Raw genomic sequence first — 20,000 nt, 5'->3', positions numbered from 1 at the left:
CAACTGACTGTTGGATGTGTAGTAAGTTACCATGGCAGTGAGCCTAACCCCGCTGATCCGAGATCTGTCCATGGGACTTTGTTAGGGACGTCCTTATTTGACAGAGTTTGTTTTCAACCCTGTAATTAAGAAGTGACCTTGATATAGGGTTTTATAATGTTTCACTCTGTATTCACGCTACAGTAAATAAGTTAACCGTACCCCCCCCCCCCCCCTCTCTGAGTAATGAAGGTCACATGGGAGAGCAAAGGGATGGACACGGGGTGAAATATGAATGCCAGTCCATCTACTGACGAATAATTTCACAATGGAAATTAATTATCAGTGTTATTTTTGGAGGAGCGACGTGGCAATAAATTATTACATAGAGAAACAGAGAGAGAGAGAGAGAGAGAGAGAGAGAGAGAGAACGACTGGAGGAGTGTGTGTATGTGAGTGTGTCAGTAAGTGTATGCATGCACTTGTGTTTGTGTGGTCAATTTACAACTAGTAAAGAAGAGGATGAGGGTGAGAGAGAGAGAGAGAGAGAGAGGGGGGGGCAGAAGGAGAAGATAAACACTGTCTGTTCATCCAGGAAGCAAAAAGCCAATGATTAGAATGGAGGAGAGGGTCTGTACTGGAGAGGGGAAAGGGAAAGAAAGAGAAAGGGAGGGGGTCATTCCAACTGAAAGGGACCTAAAGGCTCATTATAGTCTATACAGATGGTTTGGGTGGAAATGAGCCTTTTGGATTGAGGGATAGAGAGAGAGGGACAGAGAGAGGGATAGAGAGAGGGGTAGAGAGAGGGATAGGGAAAGAGATAGAGAGAGGGGTAGAGAGAGGGACAGAGAGAGGGGTAGAGAGAGGGGTAGAGAGAGGGATAGGGAAAGAGATAGAGAGAGGGGTAGAGAGAGGGACAGGGGCAGAGAGAGGGGTAGAGAGAGGGGTAGAGAGAGGGATAGAGAGAGGGGTAGAGAGAGGGGTAGAGAGAGGGATAGGGAAAGGGATAGAGAGCGGGACAGAGAGAGGGGTAGAGAGAGGGTGTGTGTGTGTGTGTGTGTGTGTGTGTGTGTGTGTGTGTGTGTGTGTGTGTGTGTGTGTGTGTGTGTGTGTGTGTGTGTGTGTGTGTGTGTGTGTGTGTGTGTGTGTGTGTGTGTACATGGTTAATATTAGTATCACCCCTACCTTCACCCCCCCCTTCTGACAATCCATTATCAGTTCTCATTAAACATTATGATGAAGCCTCCCTCCCTCATCGTCTCCTCACTCACTCACCCCTCCATCCCCCCTCCATCCAGTCAGTTATAGATGACGGTTTCTATATTAAGGTGGCGGTGGCTGCAGAACCATCACTGTAATGATCTTTTGTCATGTAAGGTTCAATGTAGCAGTCTTCCTGTTTCTGTGGTTTCCTGCTAGAACACTGAGCTATTAAACACTTATTTTTTCTGTCACAAAAGGAAGGGTTTTGTTCCTCAGCACAATGGGGTTTTGGGTCCATGTCTGAGCACGGGAGATAATGCATTGTGTGTGTGTGTGTGTGTGCGTGCATGTGCGTGCATGCATGCGTGTGTGTGCGTGTGTGAGTGGGTGCGTCTTTGTCAGTAAGATGTGTTTGTGTCTGTCTGCTCTTTGTTGCCATGGTAAGTCGTGCTGCGCTGTATGACTTTATTCCAGAAGCTCCCTGGTCTCCCACATTCCATGCACACTGCCTTTGGCCATACCTGTTGCTCCCAGAATTGTCCAGACGGAGAGGAGGAGCATAGGAGAGAGTGAGAACAGGACAGTGGGAGAGAGGGAGCCATCAGCTGGGACGGACATTGGGTAATTAAACAGTGGAAATGCAACCGCAGCACTTCCAAAACACTACCAACACTTTACCAAAACCAAAACTTTACCAAAACACTACCAACACTTTACCAAAACCAAAACTTTACCAAAACACTACCAACACTTTACCAAAACACCACCAACACTTTACCAAAACCAAAACTTTACCAAAACACTACCAACACTTTACCAAAACCAAAACTTTACCAAAACACTACCAACACTTTACCAAAACCAAAACTTTACCAAAACACTACCAACACTTTACCAAAACACCACCAACACTTTACCAAAACCAAAACTTTACCAAAACACTACCAACACTTTACCAAAACACTACCAACACTTTACCAGAACACTACCAACGCTTTACCAGAACACTACCAACACTTTACCAAAACACTACCAGCACTTTACCAAAACACTACCAACACTTTACCAAAACACTACCAACACTTTACCGAAACACTACCAACACTTTACCAGAACAATACCAACACTTTACCAAAACACTACCAACACTTTACCAAACACTACCAACACTTTACCAGAACACTACCAACACTTTACCGAAACACTACCAAAACTTTACCGAAACACTACCAAAACCAACACTTTACCGAAACACTACCAACACTTTACCAAAACTTTGCCGAAACACTACCGAAACCAAAACCTTACCACAACACTACCAACACTTTACCAAAACACTGCCAACACTTTACCTAAACACTACCAAAACTTTACCGAAACACTACCAAAACTAAACCTTTACCATAACACTACCAACACCTTACACAAACACTATCAAAACTTTACCAACACTTTACCAAAACACTACCATCACTTTACCCCAGAACACTACCAACACGTTACCAAAACACTACCAACACTTTATCAAAACACTACCAACACTTTACCAAAACACTACCAAAACTTTACCAAACACTACCAATACGTTACCAAAACACTACCGACACTTTACCAAAACACTACCAAAACTGTACCGAAACACTACCAAAACCAAAACTTTACCAAAACACTACCAACACTTTACCAAAACACTGCCAACACTTTACCAAAACACTGCCAACACTTTACCTAAACACTACCAAAACTTTACCGAAACACTACCAAAACTAAACCTTTACCATAACACTACCAACACCTTACACAAACACTATCAAAACTTACCAACACACTACCAACACTTTACCAGAACACTACCAACACTTTACCAAAACACTACCAACACTTTACCAAACACTACTGTCACGGCTCCTCCTCTGCAGTGCAGGGGGCGGTTCCTCCTGCAGGCAGAGGAGGGTCGTTAGTGATTGGAGCCACCTGGGCTCAGGGTATAAAGCTGTCACTAATCACTTTTCTCTCTCTCTCTCTCTCTGCTCCTCCAGGTATGCTCATGATTTGTTTGTTCCTTTGTCGTTTTGCCTAGTTTTCATTCAGTCATGTTCACACACACATATTCACGCATCCATGCACTTTACATACACCTTACATTATGATACTTCCACACCTCATTCCTTTTTCTTAGTTTAAGTTAATAGTTTGTTGTAGAATAAAGAACACTTTTAAATTGGCCTATACCTGTTGTTTGCGTCCCCTCATTTTTGTCACAGGCTATGAGCCGGCTTGTGACAAGTGGGGACTCGTCCGGGATAGTAGTTAATTTGGGTTAGTTTAGTTTAGTTTGCCAAATGTTTTTTTGTTTGAGTGGATGTTTTGGTTGGGCCAATTTTTGTTTAAGAGAGAGTTGAGAGCCATGTGTTCTTTTGGTTCAGTTAGCTTGGTAGCTAAGCAATTCACTCTGTGTTTTTCTGGGTTTTGTTCAGGTGGGAGTCCTCTCCTGTTCAGGCATATCAGCAAGTGTCCATAGGAGGCTTGTGGTGTTTTTGTTTTAGGTGGCAGTGAACGTGGGTAGAGCATCCCTTTCCCTTTTCCCCTACATCGGCTCGGGAGCACCTCCGTGGTTATGGGAGGGCCGCCAGTTTCTGGTTGTCTTTTCCACTCCACTGGTTTTGTGTGCATAAAACCCCACCACATGTGACTGCACGAAGACCAGGGCCAGTTAGTTAGTAGTTTTGGAGGATAGTGGGGTGTGGCTCCTGTCCTTGAACCCAGATTGACAGCAGGTGAGTTGTGTTTTTTTGAGCATTTGTAATAGTTGTATTGGTTGAGGAAAATGTCTTCCATTTTGTGTAGTTTTGTTCAAGCTCCTTCAGAGGTAGCCTTAGAGTTGTGTACTAAGGAGCAGTTAATTGAAATTGCTGAACATTATCAGATTGAGATTGTTGATAAAAAAATTAAAGAGACTGTTAAAACTAGCTTAAAGCAGGGTCTTAGGGAAATGGGTGTTTTTGACGGTCAGTCTACTAGTAGTGAGGGTGCAAGTTTTCAGTCTAGCCCTTCATTAACTTTTGAGCAGCAGAGGGAACTGTTGCAAATGCAGTTAGAGATAGAGCGATTGAGAAATGCTAATAGACCAGAAAGACTACCACAGTTTGATGTTTCACAGAATCTTCATTTGTTGCCTAAATTTGATGAGTCAGATCTAGACACATACTTTACTTTATTTGAGCGTATTGCGGAAGCTAGAGCTTGGTCAGATTTGGACATGACTATGTTGTTGCAATGTGTACTTACAGGTAAAGCACGTGAGGCTTTTGCAGCACTGAGTGTAGCTGACAGTAAAGTTTTTGCTAAAGTTAAATCAGCAGTTCTGAAGGTCTACGAGTTTGTGCCAGAGGCATATCGTCAACGTTTTCGTTACAGGAAAAAGTTAGATTCACAAACCTATTCTGAGTTTGTTCGTGATTTAACTTCTGCATTTAATCGTTGGTGTATAGCTTCTGAAGTTAGTACTTTTGAGGGTCTGTCTAATTTGATTGTGTTAGAACAGTTCAAAAATTCTGTGTCTGACCAGGTTGCTACATATATGAATGAACGTAAAGTTAAGTCTCCAAGTGATGCAGCAATCCTTGCAGATGAGTACAGGCTAACACATAAAAGCCATTTTGAGTCAAACAGTGACATGTACCATAAAACTAACTTTACTCCTAGGAATAGTAAGTCACCTTTTTTGGGGGCTTCTTTCCAAAGGCCTCAGCAGACGTTTGGGTCTGGAGGACTTAAAGCACCGGTTAATGCTAATACCTGTCGCTACTGTTTAGTTGAAGGACATTGGAAGAAAAATTGTCCTCTGCTTAAATCAAAACAGTCAGGTCAAGTTAAACCTGCTGTGATGGCAAGTCCTGTTACAGCCTCTGACCACCAGGGTGAGCTGTTTCAGCCACTAGTTGAGTTTGATTCTCAGTCTTTCCGTTGTGATTTTTCAGCCTTTATTTCAGATGGTTTAGTGTCCCTGGTAGATGGCAACCATAATGTTAAAATCAAGATCCTAAGAGACACTGGAGCTTTAGATTCTTTTATTCTGGAATCTGTTTTGCCGTTCTCTAAAGAGTCTGATACTGGCCGTTGTGTAATGGTATGTGGTATGGGTTTAGTTCCATTCTCTTGTCCTTTACATGAAGTTACCCTAAAATGTGGTCTGGTAGAGGGTGATGTAGATGTTGGGGTTAGACCCCAGTTGCCAGTAGAGGGAGTCCACATGATTTTGGGGAATGACTTGGCAGGTAGTAAGGTGTGGGCAGATGGCAAACTAAACATCTGTAAGAAGCAACCTTCAGTGTCACCTGCAAGGGAATCTCCGGATCAAAATTGTGTGTCTCCTGAGATATTTCCAGTCTGTGCGGTTACCCGCGCAGCCTCTCGTAAGGAGATTGAGAGTAAGCCAGAAAGTCTTGAGTTGCCAGTCAAACTCCAGACAGAACAGTTGACTAGTTCTAGAGATTCATTGATGACTGAGCAAAAGGCCGATACTACTTTAGCTGATCTGTTTGATAAAGTGGTTCCTGATTCAGTGGTGAGGAATAGTGCTCAGTGTTATTTTCTTCTTGATGGGCTGTTGGTCAGGAAATGGGTTCCACACTATGATAAGGGTTTAGGAGAACCAGTCTTTCAAATAGTTGTACCTACTACTTTGCGAAATAAAGTGTTGCAAACTTCACATGGTGATGTGGCAGGTCATATGGGTGTTCGTAAAACTTATGATCGCATACTTCGTTATTTTTTCTGGCCACGTTTAAAGCGGGATGTATCTCAGTTTATTAAAACTTGTGATACGTGTCAGCGCACAAGCAAGCCAAATCAGGTTGTAAAGCCTGCACCGTTGTATCCAATACCAGCCGTAGGGCAACCTTTTGAGCATCTTATTATCGATTGTGTTGGGCCATTACCAAGGTCCAAGTCAGGTCATAGCTACTTATTAACTGTTATGTGTCAAGCAACCAGATATCCGGCAGCTTTTTCCTTGCGTACCATAACTTCAAAATCAGTAGTTAAAGCGTTAACTCAATTTATTTCAACATTTGGGATTCCAAAAACCATCCAGTCAGATCAGGGGTCTAACTTTACCTCCCATTTATTTGCTCAGGTTCTCAAACAGCTTAAAATCAAACACAACAAGTCTACTGCGTTCCATGCCCAGAGCCAGGGAGCTTTGGAACGTTTTCATCAAACATTAAAATCTTTGCTTCGTGCATACTGTACAGAACTGTCTGCAGATTGGGAGGAGGGGTTACCTTGGCTGTTACTAGCTGCTCGTGAAGTAGTGCAGGAAAGCACAGGGTTTAGCCCAAATGACTTAGTGTTTGGTCATAAGGTGTGTGGACCTTTAGCAGTGTTGCAGGATGGTTGTTTGCCTGAGGAACCACCTCGGAATCTTATTGACTATGTAAATGGTTTTAGGTTGAAGTTGTATAGGGCTGGTGAACTAGCGAAAGAGAAACTAAAATGTTCTCAACGGAAAATGAAACTGAAATATGACGGACAGGCTGAGCTGCGTGAGTTTAGTCCCGGTGATCGTGTACTTGCTCTTCTGCCTCTTGTAAGTTCACCTTTTCATGCAAAATACTGTGGTCCTTTCACTGTGTTGCGTAAAGTGTCAGATTTGAACTATCTTATTGAAACCCCTAGTCATAGGAAGTCCTCTAAATTATGCCATGTGAACTTGTTAAAATCTTATCACTACTGTGATCTAAGCACAGTTGAAGGCACTCCAGCGGTGAGGTCAGCGTTAACTGATGCTCCAGTCACTGCATCTTATGGCTTTAATTTGGTGGAGGGGGGAGAAGAGGAGGAAGTTAAAGTTTCGGATGAGGTCTTACAAGGTCGGTTGAAAAACTCCCAGATTTTGCAAAACCTTGGGGTTTTGGTAGACCATTTAGACTCTGAGAAATGTGATAAATTGGTAGCTCTTATTAGAAACTACCCTGTTTTGTTTTCTGACACTCCATCACCATAATATCATTGCTGATGCTCTGTCCCGTGCTCCTTTAACCTAGCTTGTACCTTTTCTCTGTTGACCCCTACGGGCTGTCTGTGCCTCTTTCCTCTTAAATTGCTCCCCAGGTACCAGGGCTGCCGAGTTTGAGGGGCGGACAGTCGGCTGGGGGACACGGGGCTACTGCTAGGAGCCGGGATTATTATTTTTTTTGTTTGTTTGTTTTTGGGGAAATTTGAATTATTTTGAATATGTTGGAGGAAGTTGGGTTGAGGGTGGGACCCTCATTTTAAGGAGGGGGGTGTCACGGCTCCTCCTCTGCAGTGCAGGGGGCGGTTCCTCCTGCAGGCAGAGGAGGGTCGTTAGTGATTGGAGCCACCTGGGCTCAGGGTATAAAGCTGTCACTAATCACTTTTCTCTCTCTCTCTCTCTCTGCTCCTCCAGGTATGCTCATGATTTGTTTGTTCCTTTGTCGTTTTGCCTAGTTTTCATTCAGTCATGTTCACACACACATATTCACGCATCCATGCACTTTACATACACCTTACATTATGATACTTCCACACCTCATTCCTTTTTCTTAGTTTAAGTTAATAGTTTGTTGTAGAATAAAGAACACTTTTAAATTGGCCTATACCTGTTTGCGTCCCCTCATTTTTGTCACAGGCTATGAGCCGGCTTGTGACACTACCAACACTTTACCAAAACACTACCAAAACTTGACTGAAATACTAGCAAAACCAAAACTTTACCAAAACACTACCAACACTTTACCAAACACTACCAACACTTTACCAAAACACTACCAAAACTTTACCGAAACACTAGCAAAACCAAAACTTTACCAAAACACTACCAACACTTTACCAAAACACTACCAACACTTTACCTAAACACTACCAAAACTAAACCTTTACCATAACACTACCAACACCTTACACAAACACTATCAAAACTTTACCAAAACACTACCAACACTTTACACAAACACTAGCAAAACTTTACCAAAACCCTATCTAAACTTTACCAAAATCCAAAACTTTACCAAAACACTACCTAAACGTTACCACGTCGTTGCCTGAAACTTTTTCCACCATGTTAATTGAGCGTTTGGACAAACAGAAGGAGGGATAAATCCTGGTTAAAGTGTTCACCAACATTCTTTTGTTCTCCCTTTTCCATCCATCTTTTCTATGTTTCCTTTCTCTTCATTCCCTACTCCCCCTACCCTCTGTATCCCACTCCCCCACTATCCCCTCCATCCCACTTCCTTCCCTCACCCCAGTCCTCCACCCCTTCTCCTTCTCCCTCTTTTTTTCTGTCTCAGTAATTGTTGGCTGAGTGCTGAGTTGGGCCATGAGGGAGCACAGGGAAAATTGGCCAGAGCATGGACCCTGTCATTACCATCCGAGAGGGATTTACTCAACCCTGTGTCGGGTTCCACCCCCCTTTCTCTCCCTCTCCCCCTTTCCACCGACTCTCTCCCCACTGCCAAACCACCGCTAGGAAAACTGGGAATAACACACTGACTGAGACCACCCCCATGTGTCCCTACTCTGCTCTGCTCAACTCTATATTACACACAGGCCTGAGTGTGTAAATACAGTCATTTAACCAACGTAATAACCAGGTTATTAACTGACTAACAAAACAAAAAGGGTTCAAGGATAAAGGAGGGAGAAAAGTAGAGATAGAATGCCTATCCACACTGCACACGTCTGTGGGATTACACAGCATTCAGCTATAATCATCAACCGCCATCGGAGGACCCAGAGCTAAGAGAGGGGAAAACGTTTTCAATTACCCACAGAGTCACACACGGACACACGAAAGCATGAAAGCACACACGCACAGGCACATATGCACAACACACACACCAATTACCAGGGATGCCAGTGTTTTCCCTGTCTGACCTCCAGCAGGGCGAACTGGGAAATTAGTTTATTTTTGTGACGCTGAGTGTGTTTTGTGCAAGACAGAGAGAGAGAAAGAGAAACAGAGAGAGAGAAACAGAGAGAGAGAGAGAGAGAGAGAGACAGAGAGAGAAACAGAGAAACAGAGAGAAACAGAGAGAGAGAAACAGAGAGAGAGAGAGAGAGAGAAACAGAGAGAGAGAGAGAAACAGAGAGAGAAAGAGAAACAGAGAGAAAGACAGAGAGAGAGAGAAACAGAGAGAGAGAGAGTGAGAGAGAGAGAAACAGAGAGATAGACAGAGAGAGAGAGAGAGAGAGAGAAACAGAGAGAAAAACAGAGAGAGAGAGAGAGAGAGAGAGAGAGAGAGAGAGAGAGAGAGAGAGAGAAACAGAGAGAAAAACAGAGAGAGAGAGAGAGAGAGAGAGAGAGAGAGACTACACACCCTAATTGACAACCAAACAAACCAAAACAAAGGCAAAGTCTTCTCATGCTTTGTTGATTTCAAAAAAGCCTTCGACTCAATTTGGCATGAGGGTCTGCTATACAAATTGATGGAAAGTGGTGTTGGGGGTAAAACATACGACATTATAAAATCCATGTACACCAACAACAAGTGTGCGGTTAAAATTGGCAAAAAACACACACATTTCTTCACACAGGGTCGTGGGGTGAGACAGGGATGCAGCTTAAGCCCCACCCTCTTCAACATATATATCAACGAATTGGCGCGGGCACTAGAACAGTCTGCAGCACCCGGTCTCACCCTACTAGAATCCGAAGTCAAATGTCTACTGTTTGCTGATGATCTGGTGCTTCTGTCACCAACCAAGGAGGGCCTACAGCAGCACCTAGATCTTCTGCACAGATTCTGTCAGACCTGGGCCCTGACAGTAAATCTCAGTAAGACCAAAATAATGGTGTTCCAAAAAAGGTCCAGTCACCAGTACCACAAATTCCATCTAGACACCGTTGCCCTAGAGCACACAAAAAACTATACATACCTCGGCCTAAACATCAGCACCACAGGTAACTTCCACAAAGCTGTGAACGATCTGAGAGACAAGGCAAGAAGGGCATTCTATGCCATCAAAAGGAACATAAATTTCAACATACCAATTAGGATCTGGCTAAAAATACTTGAATCAGTCATAGAGCCCATTGCCCTTTATGGTTGTGAGGTCTGGGGTCCGCTCACCAACCAAGATTTCACAAAATGGGACAAACACCAAATTGAGACTCTGCATGCAGAATTCTGCAAAAATATCCTCCGTGTACAACGTAGAACACCAAATAATGCATGCAGAGCAGAATTAGGCCGATACCCACTAATTATCAAAATCCAGAAAAGAGCCGTTAAATTCTACAACCACCTAAAAGGAAGCGATTCCCAAACCTTCCATAACAAAGCCATCACCTACAGAGAGATGAACCTGGAGAAGAGTCCCCTAAGCAAGCTGGTCCTAGGGCTCTGTTCACAAACACAAACACACCCCACAGAGCCCCAGGACAACAGCACAATTAGACCCAACCAAATCATGAGAAAACAAAAAGATAATTACTTGACACATTGGAAAGAATTAACAAAAAAACAGAGCAAACTAGAATGCTATTTGGCCCTAAACAGAGAGTACACAGTGGCAGAATACCTGACCACTGTGACTGACCCAAACTTAAGGAAAGCTTTGACTATGTACAGACTCAGTGAGCATAGCCTTGCTATTGAGAAAGGCCGCCGTAGGCAGACATGGCTCTCAAGAGAAGACAGGCTATGTGCACACTGCCCACAAAATGAGGTGGAAACTGAGCTGCACTTCCTAACCTCCTGCCCAATGTATGACCATATTAGAGAGACATATTTCCCTCAGATTACACAGATCCACAAAGAATTTGAAAACAAATCCAATTTTGATAAACTCCCATATCTACTGGGAGAAATTCCACAGTGTGCCATCACAGCAGCAAGATTTGTGACCTGTTGCCACAAGAAAAGGGCAACCAGTGAAGAACAAACACCATTGTAAATACAACCCATATTTATGCTTATTTATTTTAACTTGTGTGCTTTAACCATTTGTACATTGTTACAACACTGTATATATATAATATAACATTTGTAATGTCTTTATTGTTTTGAAACTTCTGTATGTGTAATGTTTACTGTTAATTTGTATTGTTTATTTCACTTTTGTATAATATCTACCTCACTTGCTTTGGCAATGTTAACACATGTTTCCCATGCCAATAAAGCCCCTTGAATTGAATTGAATTGAGAGAGAGAGAGAGAGAGAGAGAGAGAGAGAGAGAGAGAGAGAGAGAGAGAGAGAGAGAGAGAGAAAAAGAGAGAGAGAAACAGAGAGAGAGAAACAGAGAGAGAGAAAGAGAGAGAGAGAAAGAGAGAGAGAGAGAGAGAGAGAGAGAGAGAGAGAGAGAGAGAGAGAGAGAGAGAGAGAGAGAGAGAGAGAGAGAGAGAGAGAGAGAGTAAAAGAGGTGAGAGATGGGTGGATGAATGCTTGAATGGCAGCTGTAATTATAAGGGTCTAGCATGTGGTAGACACAGAGCACCACATAAAATTACAACACGACAGACAGACAAAGGGACAGACAGGGGTCAAATGTCAGAGGTCACCCAACTCACAGACAGGTCACGGAGTAATCAAATGGCCACCCGGACTATTTGCATTGACACTGCTGCTACTCGCTGTTAATTATCTATGCATATTCACTTTACCCCACATACATGTACAAATTACCTCGACTAACCTGTACCCTCACACATTGACTCGGTACCTGCTGTATATAGCCTCGGAATTGTTATTTCATTGTGTTATTTATATTTTATTTTTTACTTTAGTTTAGTTTATTTAGTAAATATTTTATTAACTCAATTTTCTTAAAACTGCATTGTTGGTTTAAGGGCTTGTAAGTAAGCATTTCAGGGTAAGGTCTACACCTGTTGTATTTGGCGCATGTTACGAATCAAATTTGATTTGATGTACAAGGCCACATATTTGGTCTTTAACCCTGCCAGTAGGTTAAAGAGCCTACTAGAAACTACTACTAAATCAGACCCTGCCAGTAGGTTAAAGAGCCTACTAGAAACTACTACTAAATCCGACCCTGCCAGTAGGTTAAAGAGCCTACTAGAAACTACTACTAAATCAGACCCTGCCAGTAGGTTAAAGAGCCTACTAGAAACTACTACTAAATCCGACCCTGCCAGTAGGTTAAAGAGCCTACTAGAAACTACTACTAAATCAGACCCTGCCAGTAGGTTAAAGAGCCTACTAGAAACTACTACTAAATCAGACCCTGCCAGTAGGTTAAAGAGCCTACTAGAAACTACTACTAAATCAGACCCTGCCAGTAGGTTAAAGAGCCTACTAGAAACTACTATTAAATCAGACCCTGCCAGTAGGTTAAAGAGCCTACTAGACCCTACTAAATCAGACCCTACTAAATCAGACCCTACTAAATCAGACCCTACTAAATGAGACCCTACTAAATCAAATCCTACTAAATCAGACCCTGCTAAATCAGACCCTACTATATCAAACCCTACTAAATCAGACCCTGTCAGTAGTAGATCAGGTTAAAGAGCCTACTAGACCCTACTAAATCAGACACTACTAAATCAGACTCTACTAAATCAGACCCTACTAAATCAGACCCTACTAAATCAGACCCTACTAAATCAGACCCTACTAAATCAGACCCTGTCAGTAGTAGATCAGGTTAAAGAGCCTACTAGACCCTACTAAATCAGACCCTACTAAATCAGACCCTACTAAATCAAACCCTACTAAATCAGACCCTACTAAATCAGACCCTACTAAATGAGACCCTACTAAATCAGACCCTACTAAATGAGACCCTACTAAATCAGACCCTACTAAATCAGACTCTACTATATCAGACCCTACTAAATCAGACCCTACTAAATCAGACCCTACTAAATCAGACCCTGCTAAATCAGACCCTACTAAATGAGACCCTACTAAATCAAATCCTACTAAATGAGACCCTACTAAATCAAATCCTACTAAATCAGACCCTGCTAAATCAGACCCTACTATATCAGACCCTACTAAATCAGACCCTACTAAATCAGACCCTACTAAATGAGACCCTACTAACAGAGACCCTACTAAATCAGACCCTACTAAATCAGACCCTACTAAATCAAACCCTACTAAACCAGACCCTACTAAATCAGACCCTACTAAATCAGACCCTACTAAATCAGACCCTACTAAATCAGACCCTGCTAAATCAGACCCTACTAAATGAGACCCTACTAAATCAAATCCTACTAAATCAGACCCTACTTAATCAGACCCTACTAAATCAGACCCTACTAAATGAGACCCTACTAAATCAGACCCTACTAAATCAGACCCTACTAAATGAGACCCTACTAAATCAAATCCTACTAAATCAGACCCTGCTAAATCAGACCCTACTATATCAGACCCTACTAAATCAGACCCTACTAAATCAGACCCTACTAAATCAGACCCTACTAAATGAGACCCTACTAAATGAGACCCTACTAAATCAGACCCTACTAAATCAGACCCTACTAAATCAGACCCTACTAAATCATACCCTGTCAGTAGTAGATCAAGTTAACGAGCCTACTAGACCCTACTAAATCAGACCCTACTAAATCAGACCCTACTAAATCAGACCCTACTAAATCAGACCCTACTAAATCAGACCCTACTAAATCAGACACTACTAAATCAGACCCTACTAAATCAGACCCTACTATATCAGACCCTGCCAGTAGTGGATAAATAGGTTTCCTCCCATGGAGAAAAGCAGCATATTTCAACTGATATGTAGCCATTTATCTATTAGTCTACAGATTCACACTGCAAACATTGTTTGGTTATTTATGTACCCAAGGTGATTGTATAGTATGACTGTGTATGTGATGTGATCACAAGAAAGATTACAGTGGAGAAAGATGGAGAGAGAGAGAGGCGGCGTGCAATGGTCATGAGGAAATTATCATTAGGCTGTAAAATGTCAAATGTGTTTGCTATCAATGTAGGCGTGTGAGGGAGACTATACACACACACACACACACGGACGGACGGACGGACGGACACACACACACACACACACACACACGGACGGACGAATACCCGGCCAGGACACCGTGATTTGAGTCAAAGCCATCCTAGAAAGTCTGAGAAAAAAAAACAGGAATACATTTGTATTTATCTCCTCTCCCTGTCACTCTCTCTCTCCTTCCCTATCGATCTCTCCTTCCCTATCACTCTCTCTCTCCTTCCCTATCGATCTTTTCTTCGCTATCTCTCTCTCTCTCCTTCCCTATCTCTCTCTCTCTCTCCTTCTCTATCGATCTCTCCTTCCCTATCACTCTCTCTCTCTCTCCTTCCCTATCGCTCTCTCCTTCCCTATTGTTCTCTCTCTCCTTCCCTATTGCTCTCTCTCTCCTTCCCTATCACTTTCTCTCTCTCCTTCCCTATCGCTCTCTCTCCATCCCTATTGCTCTCTCTCTCCTTCCCTATCACTCTCTCTCTCACCTTCCCTATCGCTCTCTCTTTCTCCTTCCCTATCTCTCTCTCTTTCTCCTTCCCTATCACTCTTTCTCTCCTCTCCCTATTGCTTTTTTGCTCACCTTCCCTATCACTCTCTCTCTGTCCTTCCCTATCACTCTCTCTCCTTCCCTATCGCTCTCTCTCTCTCCTTCCCTATCGCTCTCCTCTCGCTATCACACTCCCTCTCTTTCCCTATCGCACTCTCTCCCTATCGCTCTCTCTCTCCTTCCCTATCTCTCTCTCTCTCCTTCCCTATCGCTCTCTCTCTCTCCTTCCCTATCACACTCTCTCTCCTTCCCTATCGCTCTCTCTCTCCTCTCGCTACCGCATTCTCTCCCTATCGCTCTCTCTCTCCTTCCCTATCGCTCTCTCTCTCCTTCCCTATCTCTCTCTCTCTCTTTCCCTATCGCTCTCTCTCCTTCCCTATCGCTCTCTCTCTCCTTCCCTATCTCTCTCTCTCTCCTTCCCTATCGCTCTCTCTCTCCTTCCCTATCGCTCTCTCTCCTTCCCTATCGCTCTCTCTCTCTGGTGGAAGAGTGAATCTTGGATGCAGTGTTTTATTTCCTCATTAGTTCTTTGTCACATTGAGTGATCACTAAGTACCACCTGGAATCAGAATGCAACTATTAAACACCAGCTGTGTGTGCAACCACTGTGTTAGTGTGTGTGTGTGTGTGTGTGTGTGTGTGTGTGTGTGTGTGTGTGTGTGTGTGTGTGTGTGTGTGTGTGTGTGTGTGTGTGTGTGTGTGTGTGTGTGTGTGTGTGGGGGGGGGGGTGGGGGTGGGGGTGGGTGTGTGTGTACATGCATTTGCGTGTGTGTGCGTGCGTGCGTACATGCGTGCATGTGTGTGTACACTTACTGGTGCATGGCATGGATGCAGGGTCAGTCTCTGAGCGGAAGTAGCCCTTGTCACAGGCACAGGATGTGGATCCCTCTCTGACAGAGTAGCTGTGGAGAGGACACTTGGAGCAGGCACCGTCTGTGGCCAGGGCACGGTAGTAGCCAATCTTACAGGCTGCAAGAACACAGATAGCGAGGGAGACAAAGTCAGTCGGCAGGGAACATAGAACACTCACAGGTAGTACACACCACAAGATAGTAAAACCACTCACTGTGTAATGCTGCTCTCTTTCCATCATATCTATCTCTCTCTCTCTGGCTTTCTATTTCTCCTTCTCTTGTTGGGCGAATCAACAAGCTGACTGAGGTTTCTATCTTCTATTCATTTTCTCCAGCTCTACCCATCTCTCCTCTGAAAGCCAGACATTTCACCAATGCCCTGTGGCTGGCATTCATCAGACAAATAGAGAGGAGAGAAGTTACCACACAAGAGTTACAAAAAATATCACAGAACCGCCCCTCCTCCCTCTCTAGAATTAAACTATGCTTTATTGGCAGGGCTGCAATGTGCAATGTACACAAAGCCATGGGCGTTCCAACACAATTAAGAAACAAATGTCACCTCTTCTTGCCCAGTGTCTCCTCTGAGCCAGGTTCTCAGTCCATAAGGCCTACACTACACTAGACTACAAATGCTTCAAATTATAACCTAGGTGACACTTTTCTGACTCTGGCGAAGGTTGGTGCTACCCTTTCCTCTTGATTGACAGCTAAATCTGAGATCTCGGCTTTCAAGGAGTTCCTCTCGACTGTACCCGTTTCCATAAAATCTGGGAAGTCTAGAGGGTTGCATTTCACCCAAGAGCACTGGACCAGAAGAGGAGGACAAAAGATGGATTCTGTGAGAGGTGCGGTTCAGACAGCCAGGATACCGATTGGGCCAAGTAGCCTATCAATCACTGAGTCCTTGGCAGGACCAGCAAATGGCATTGAGCCCTGGGGCCGGAGGTATAGGAGAAGGGGAGGTGTGTGTTCTGTGTGGGTGGAGAGGGATCGTTTCCCCATAGAATAAAAGTGTATAATTATCTGAGTGTTTTATACAAGGCTGGGTAAGTCCATCAGTCCCACAAAGTCCCAAAAAGGCATTTAAAGGCATGAATTTGTAAATCCATATTCATAAATTCATGAGACAAAACACACAAACACTTTGAGTAGTGTTCAAAACAAAGTCCCGAATATATCCACCACACTAACTCAAAGTCCCACATGCATCCACCACACCAACTCAAAGTCCCATATGCACCACCACACCAACTCAAAGTCCCACATGCATCCACCACACCAACTCAAAGTCCCATATGCACCACCACACCAACTCAAAGTCCCACATGCACCACCACACCAACTCAAAGTCCCACATGCATCCACCACACCAACTCAAAGTCCCACATGCATCCACCACACTAACTCAAAGTCCCACATGCATCCACCACACCAACTCAAAGTCCCACATGCATCCACCACACTAACTCAAAGTCCCACATGCATCCACCACACTACCGTAACTCAAAGTCCCACATACATCCACCACACTAACTCAAAGTCCCACATGCATCCACCACACCAACTCAAAGTCCCACATGCATCCACCACACTAACTCAAAGTCATGCCTTTTCACACAGACACTCACACACACACAAAGAACACACGCACACAAGAAAGTCCACAAACCCCAAAAAGTGAGGGAAATCCCTTACTCTGAGCCACAATAATGAAACTGGGCTCCTTTCCCAGTGTGTCTTCCTCTCCTTCCCCCGTTAACATTAGCTAGCCACAGGATTAGCGTAGCCTCTGGTATCCCCCAGCCCAGCCCAGCTCAGCCCAGCCCAGCTCAGCCCGGCTTGCTACTACATGCTGAGTCTTTATCTCCTCATCCCCTCCCAGTCAATCAGCTCCAATCCCTGCCGCTTCACCAGCTAACGCTCAGCTCTAAGGTCCTCTTTGATTCACGCCGGCAGGGGTTAGAGGAGAGGAGAGCCTCTAGTCTTCTTCTCACAGTGGAAGACAGAGGGGAGAATTAAAACGGAAGGTGCTTTGTGTTATCTCTCTATCTGTTCAGGATCTTTGACAATCTTTAACGCCAAAATGCGTCACAGAGGCACGACAGGGATGGGTATTGTGTTAAGGGGTTGTGACCGTTTGAGAGTTTTAAGAGAAACGTCAGGTTTATGAGGGGGTTTTGTCAATGTGCTATGACCAGGAAGCTGACCAGGGGAGGCAGGGGGGAAGTCCAGCTGGTTTAGACTGATCACCCCTCACTGAAAGCTGGGGGGAGAGTTAATTGAGGTGCGTGCTTCTGGGTCTTTGAGCCACGGCCTCTGTGTAATGATGAAGAGAGGTTGAGAGTGGTGTGAGGAGAGATCCAGCTCACACTGTGCACGGCTGAGGAGTTTATTACTCTGTGATAATCAATCTGCCCTGAGGTGACCTCCACTACCAAATAGTCACCGCCTTATTCTTCAGCAGAATTATTTGCAACCCTCAAAATCCCCCTTGACATAGAGATCAGTTGGCATCTTCATTTGTGGTCTGGATTTTGCATCTTGGAAATAGTTTGAAAGCGTATGTCAACATAGAGAAGTGTTTATAATAGTTCCTTGCCCTGCGGATAGGAAAAGGCACTAGGAAGAGAGGGTGAAATCCTAGTAAAGCCAGGAAATTTGCTTCCCATTAGGAGTTGTTGTGTGTGCCTGTGTGCCTGTGTGTGTGTGTGTGTGTGTGTGTGTGTGTGTGTGTGTGTGTGTGTGTGTGTGTGTGTGTGTGTGTGTGTGTGTGTGTGTGTGTGTGTGTGTGTGTGTGTGTGTGTGTGTGTGTGTGTGTGTGTGTGTGTGTGTGTGTGTGTGTGTGTGTGTGTGTGTGTGTGTGTGTGTGTGTGTGTGTGAGAGAGAGAGAGAGAGAGAGAGAGAGAGAGAGAGAGAGAGAGAGAGAGAGAAAGAGACCACAATGCCGGGTGGTCTGGACGACTGAGGATTTACTAAGGAATCTCCCTTAAGACCACATGGATTTATCACCGCCCAGACCGGCCATGACCAACACGCACACAAACGCACAAACATGAACAGACACATACACACATTAACAGACACAGAGAAATTCATATTTTTATTGAGTCTAGGTAAGGAGCCTTCATTATATCGTCTGGATCTCCATTAACATTCACACAACCTTCCCTCTGTAATAGTATTTTTCTCTATATCCCCATTTCCTTTTCCTCATGTCCCTATTCCTCTCTCCATCTCTCCTCCAACTCCTTCTCTCTCTCCCCATGCCTCCTTTCAGAGCGGTAGGGTTTTGTCAGGTGCCAGATCCTGGTGCCGGGAGATCAAAGGGACTGGTGACTTACTGTTCTATTCTGGAATGGCTCAAAATGGAATCCCTTATAGACTGGGACATTCCTCCCTTCATCCCTCTCGCTTCTTTCACTCATTCAACCCTCTATTGCTTTAGTATTTTCTTTGTCACCCTTCCTCACCCCTCTCTCCTCTCTCTGTGTTGTCTGTAAGCTGAAGCACATGTGGGGGTGTGGGATAAGGAAAGGGGGCTTCTGAGAGTTAACGAGTCATTTTGTCGGGGTGGTGGGGATTGTGTTGGTGAATTGGGCTCACCGTGTGAGACGATGGGAAAGTGGAAACATCTGTTCAAAACAAAACGGCCGACGCGACCATCTGCAAAAACCACACAAAAGCTGGCGATACAATGACAACTAACTACCTACACATCCACCGACTAAAACCTCAACAATGTTCTCCACACAATGACAACTACCTGCACATTAGTCTTCAAATAGCCCACAATATCTTCCACAGTAGCCTACTGAAATGCACTAACCCACACATCCAGCTACTAAAACTTCATCAACTGACCCGCATCCAAACCCTGGCAGATACCCACTCACCAGGCCACACAACAAAGCTTCCAAACCCTGGCAGATACCCACTCGCCAGGCCACACAATAAAGCTTCCAAACCCTTGGCAGATACCCACTCACCAGGCCACACAACAAAGCTTCCAAACCCTGGCAGATACCCACTCACCAGGCCACACAACAAAGCTTCCAATACACTCCAGACATAAAGCATGAGAGAAAGAACGACAGAACCCCATGAATAGCCAGCCAAAACCCAAGAATGCAACACGCTAAACACACATAAACTGGGCTTGCCCAGACAGAACAATTGCTTCCTTTAAACCGAAGAATAATAAGGTTCAAACTATATCGTTTTCCCCTTTCTTCCAAATGCTTTGTTTTCTTTTGGTGCTGAAATTCAGTGGCTCTTGTCTCAGTCCTAACAGACAGTGAGTGTTCTTCTGAAGGGGACTGAGGCATCCTCACAAAGCCTTTTCTTTCACAACAAAGCGATCTGTTTTCAAACCTGAGGGCAAAGAGAGACTCTCCTTCTTTCCTCTACCTTAAAGAGCCAGCATGTTCTTTTCAAACTACACTAT

The 20,000-nt window shown here is 44.1% G+C and overlaps 1 protein-coding gene across 3 annotated transcripts in view; it reads right to left on the bottom strand.

Annotated features, from left to right (window-relative positions):
- LOC139549419 (ephrin type-A receptor 4) overlaps nucleotides 1-20,000 on the bottom strand; it is a 94,388-nt gene that overhangs the window by 44,803 nt on the left and 29,585 nt on the right. For all 3 annotated transcript variants that reach the window (XM_071359909.1, XM_071359908.1, XM_071359907.1), the window contains exon 4: nucleotides 15,513-15,668. In XM_071359909.1, the coding sequence (XP_071216010.1) occupies nucleotides 15,513-15,668 (156 nt within the window). The remainder of the gene's footprint in view (nucleotides 1-15,512; nucleotides 15,669-20,000) is intronic.

This window comes from Salvelinus alpinus, chromosome 22 (assembly GCF_045679555.1).
Source record: "Salvelinus alpinus chromosome 22, SLU_Salpinus.1, whole genome shotgun sequence".
Lineage (NCBI taxonomy): Eukaryota > Metazoa > Chordata > Actinopteri > Salmoniformes > Salmonidae > Salvelinus > Salvelinus alpinus.
This window is presented reverse-complemented; position numbering and strand designations above follow the sequence as displayed.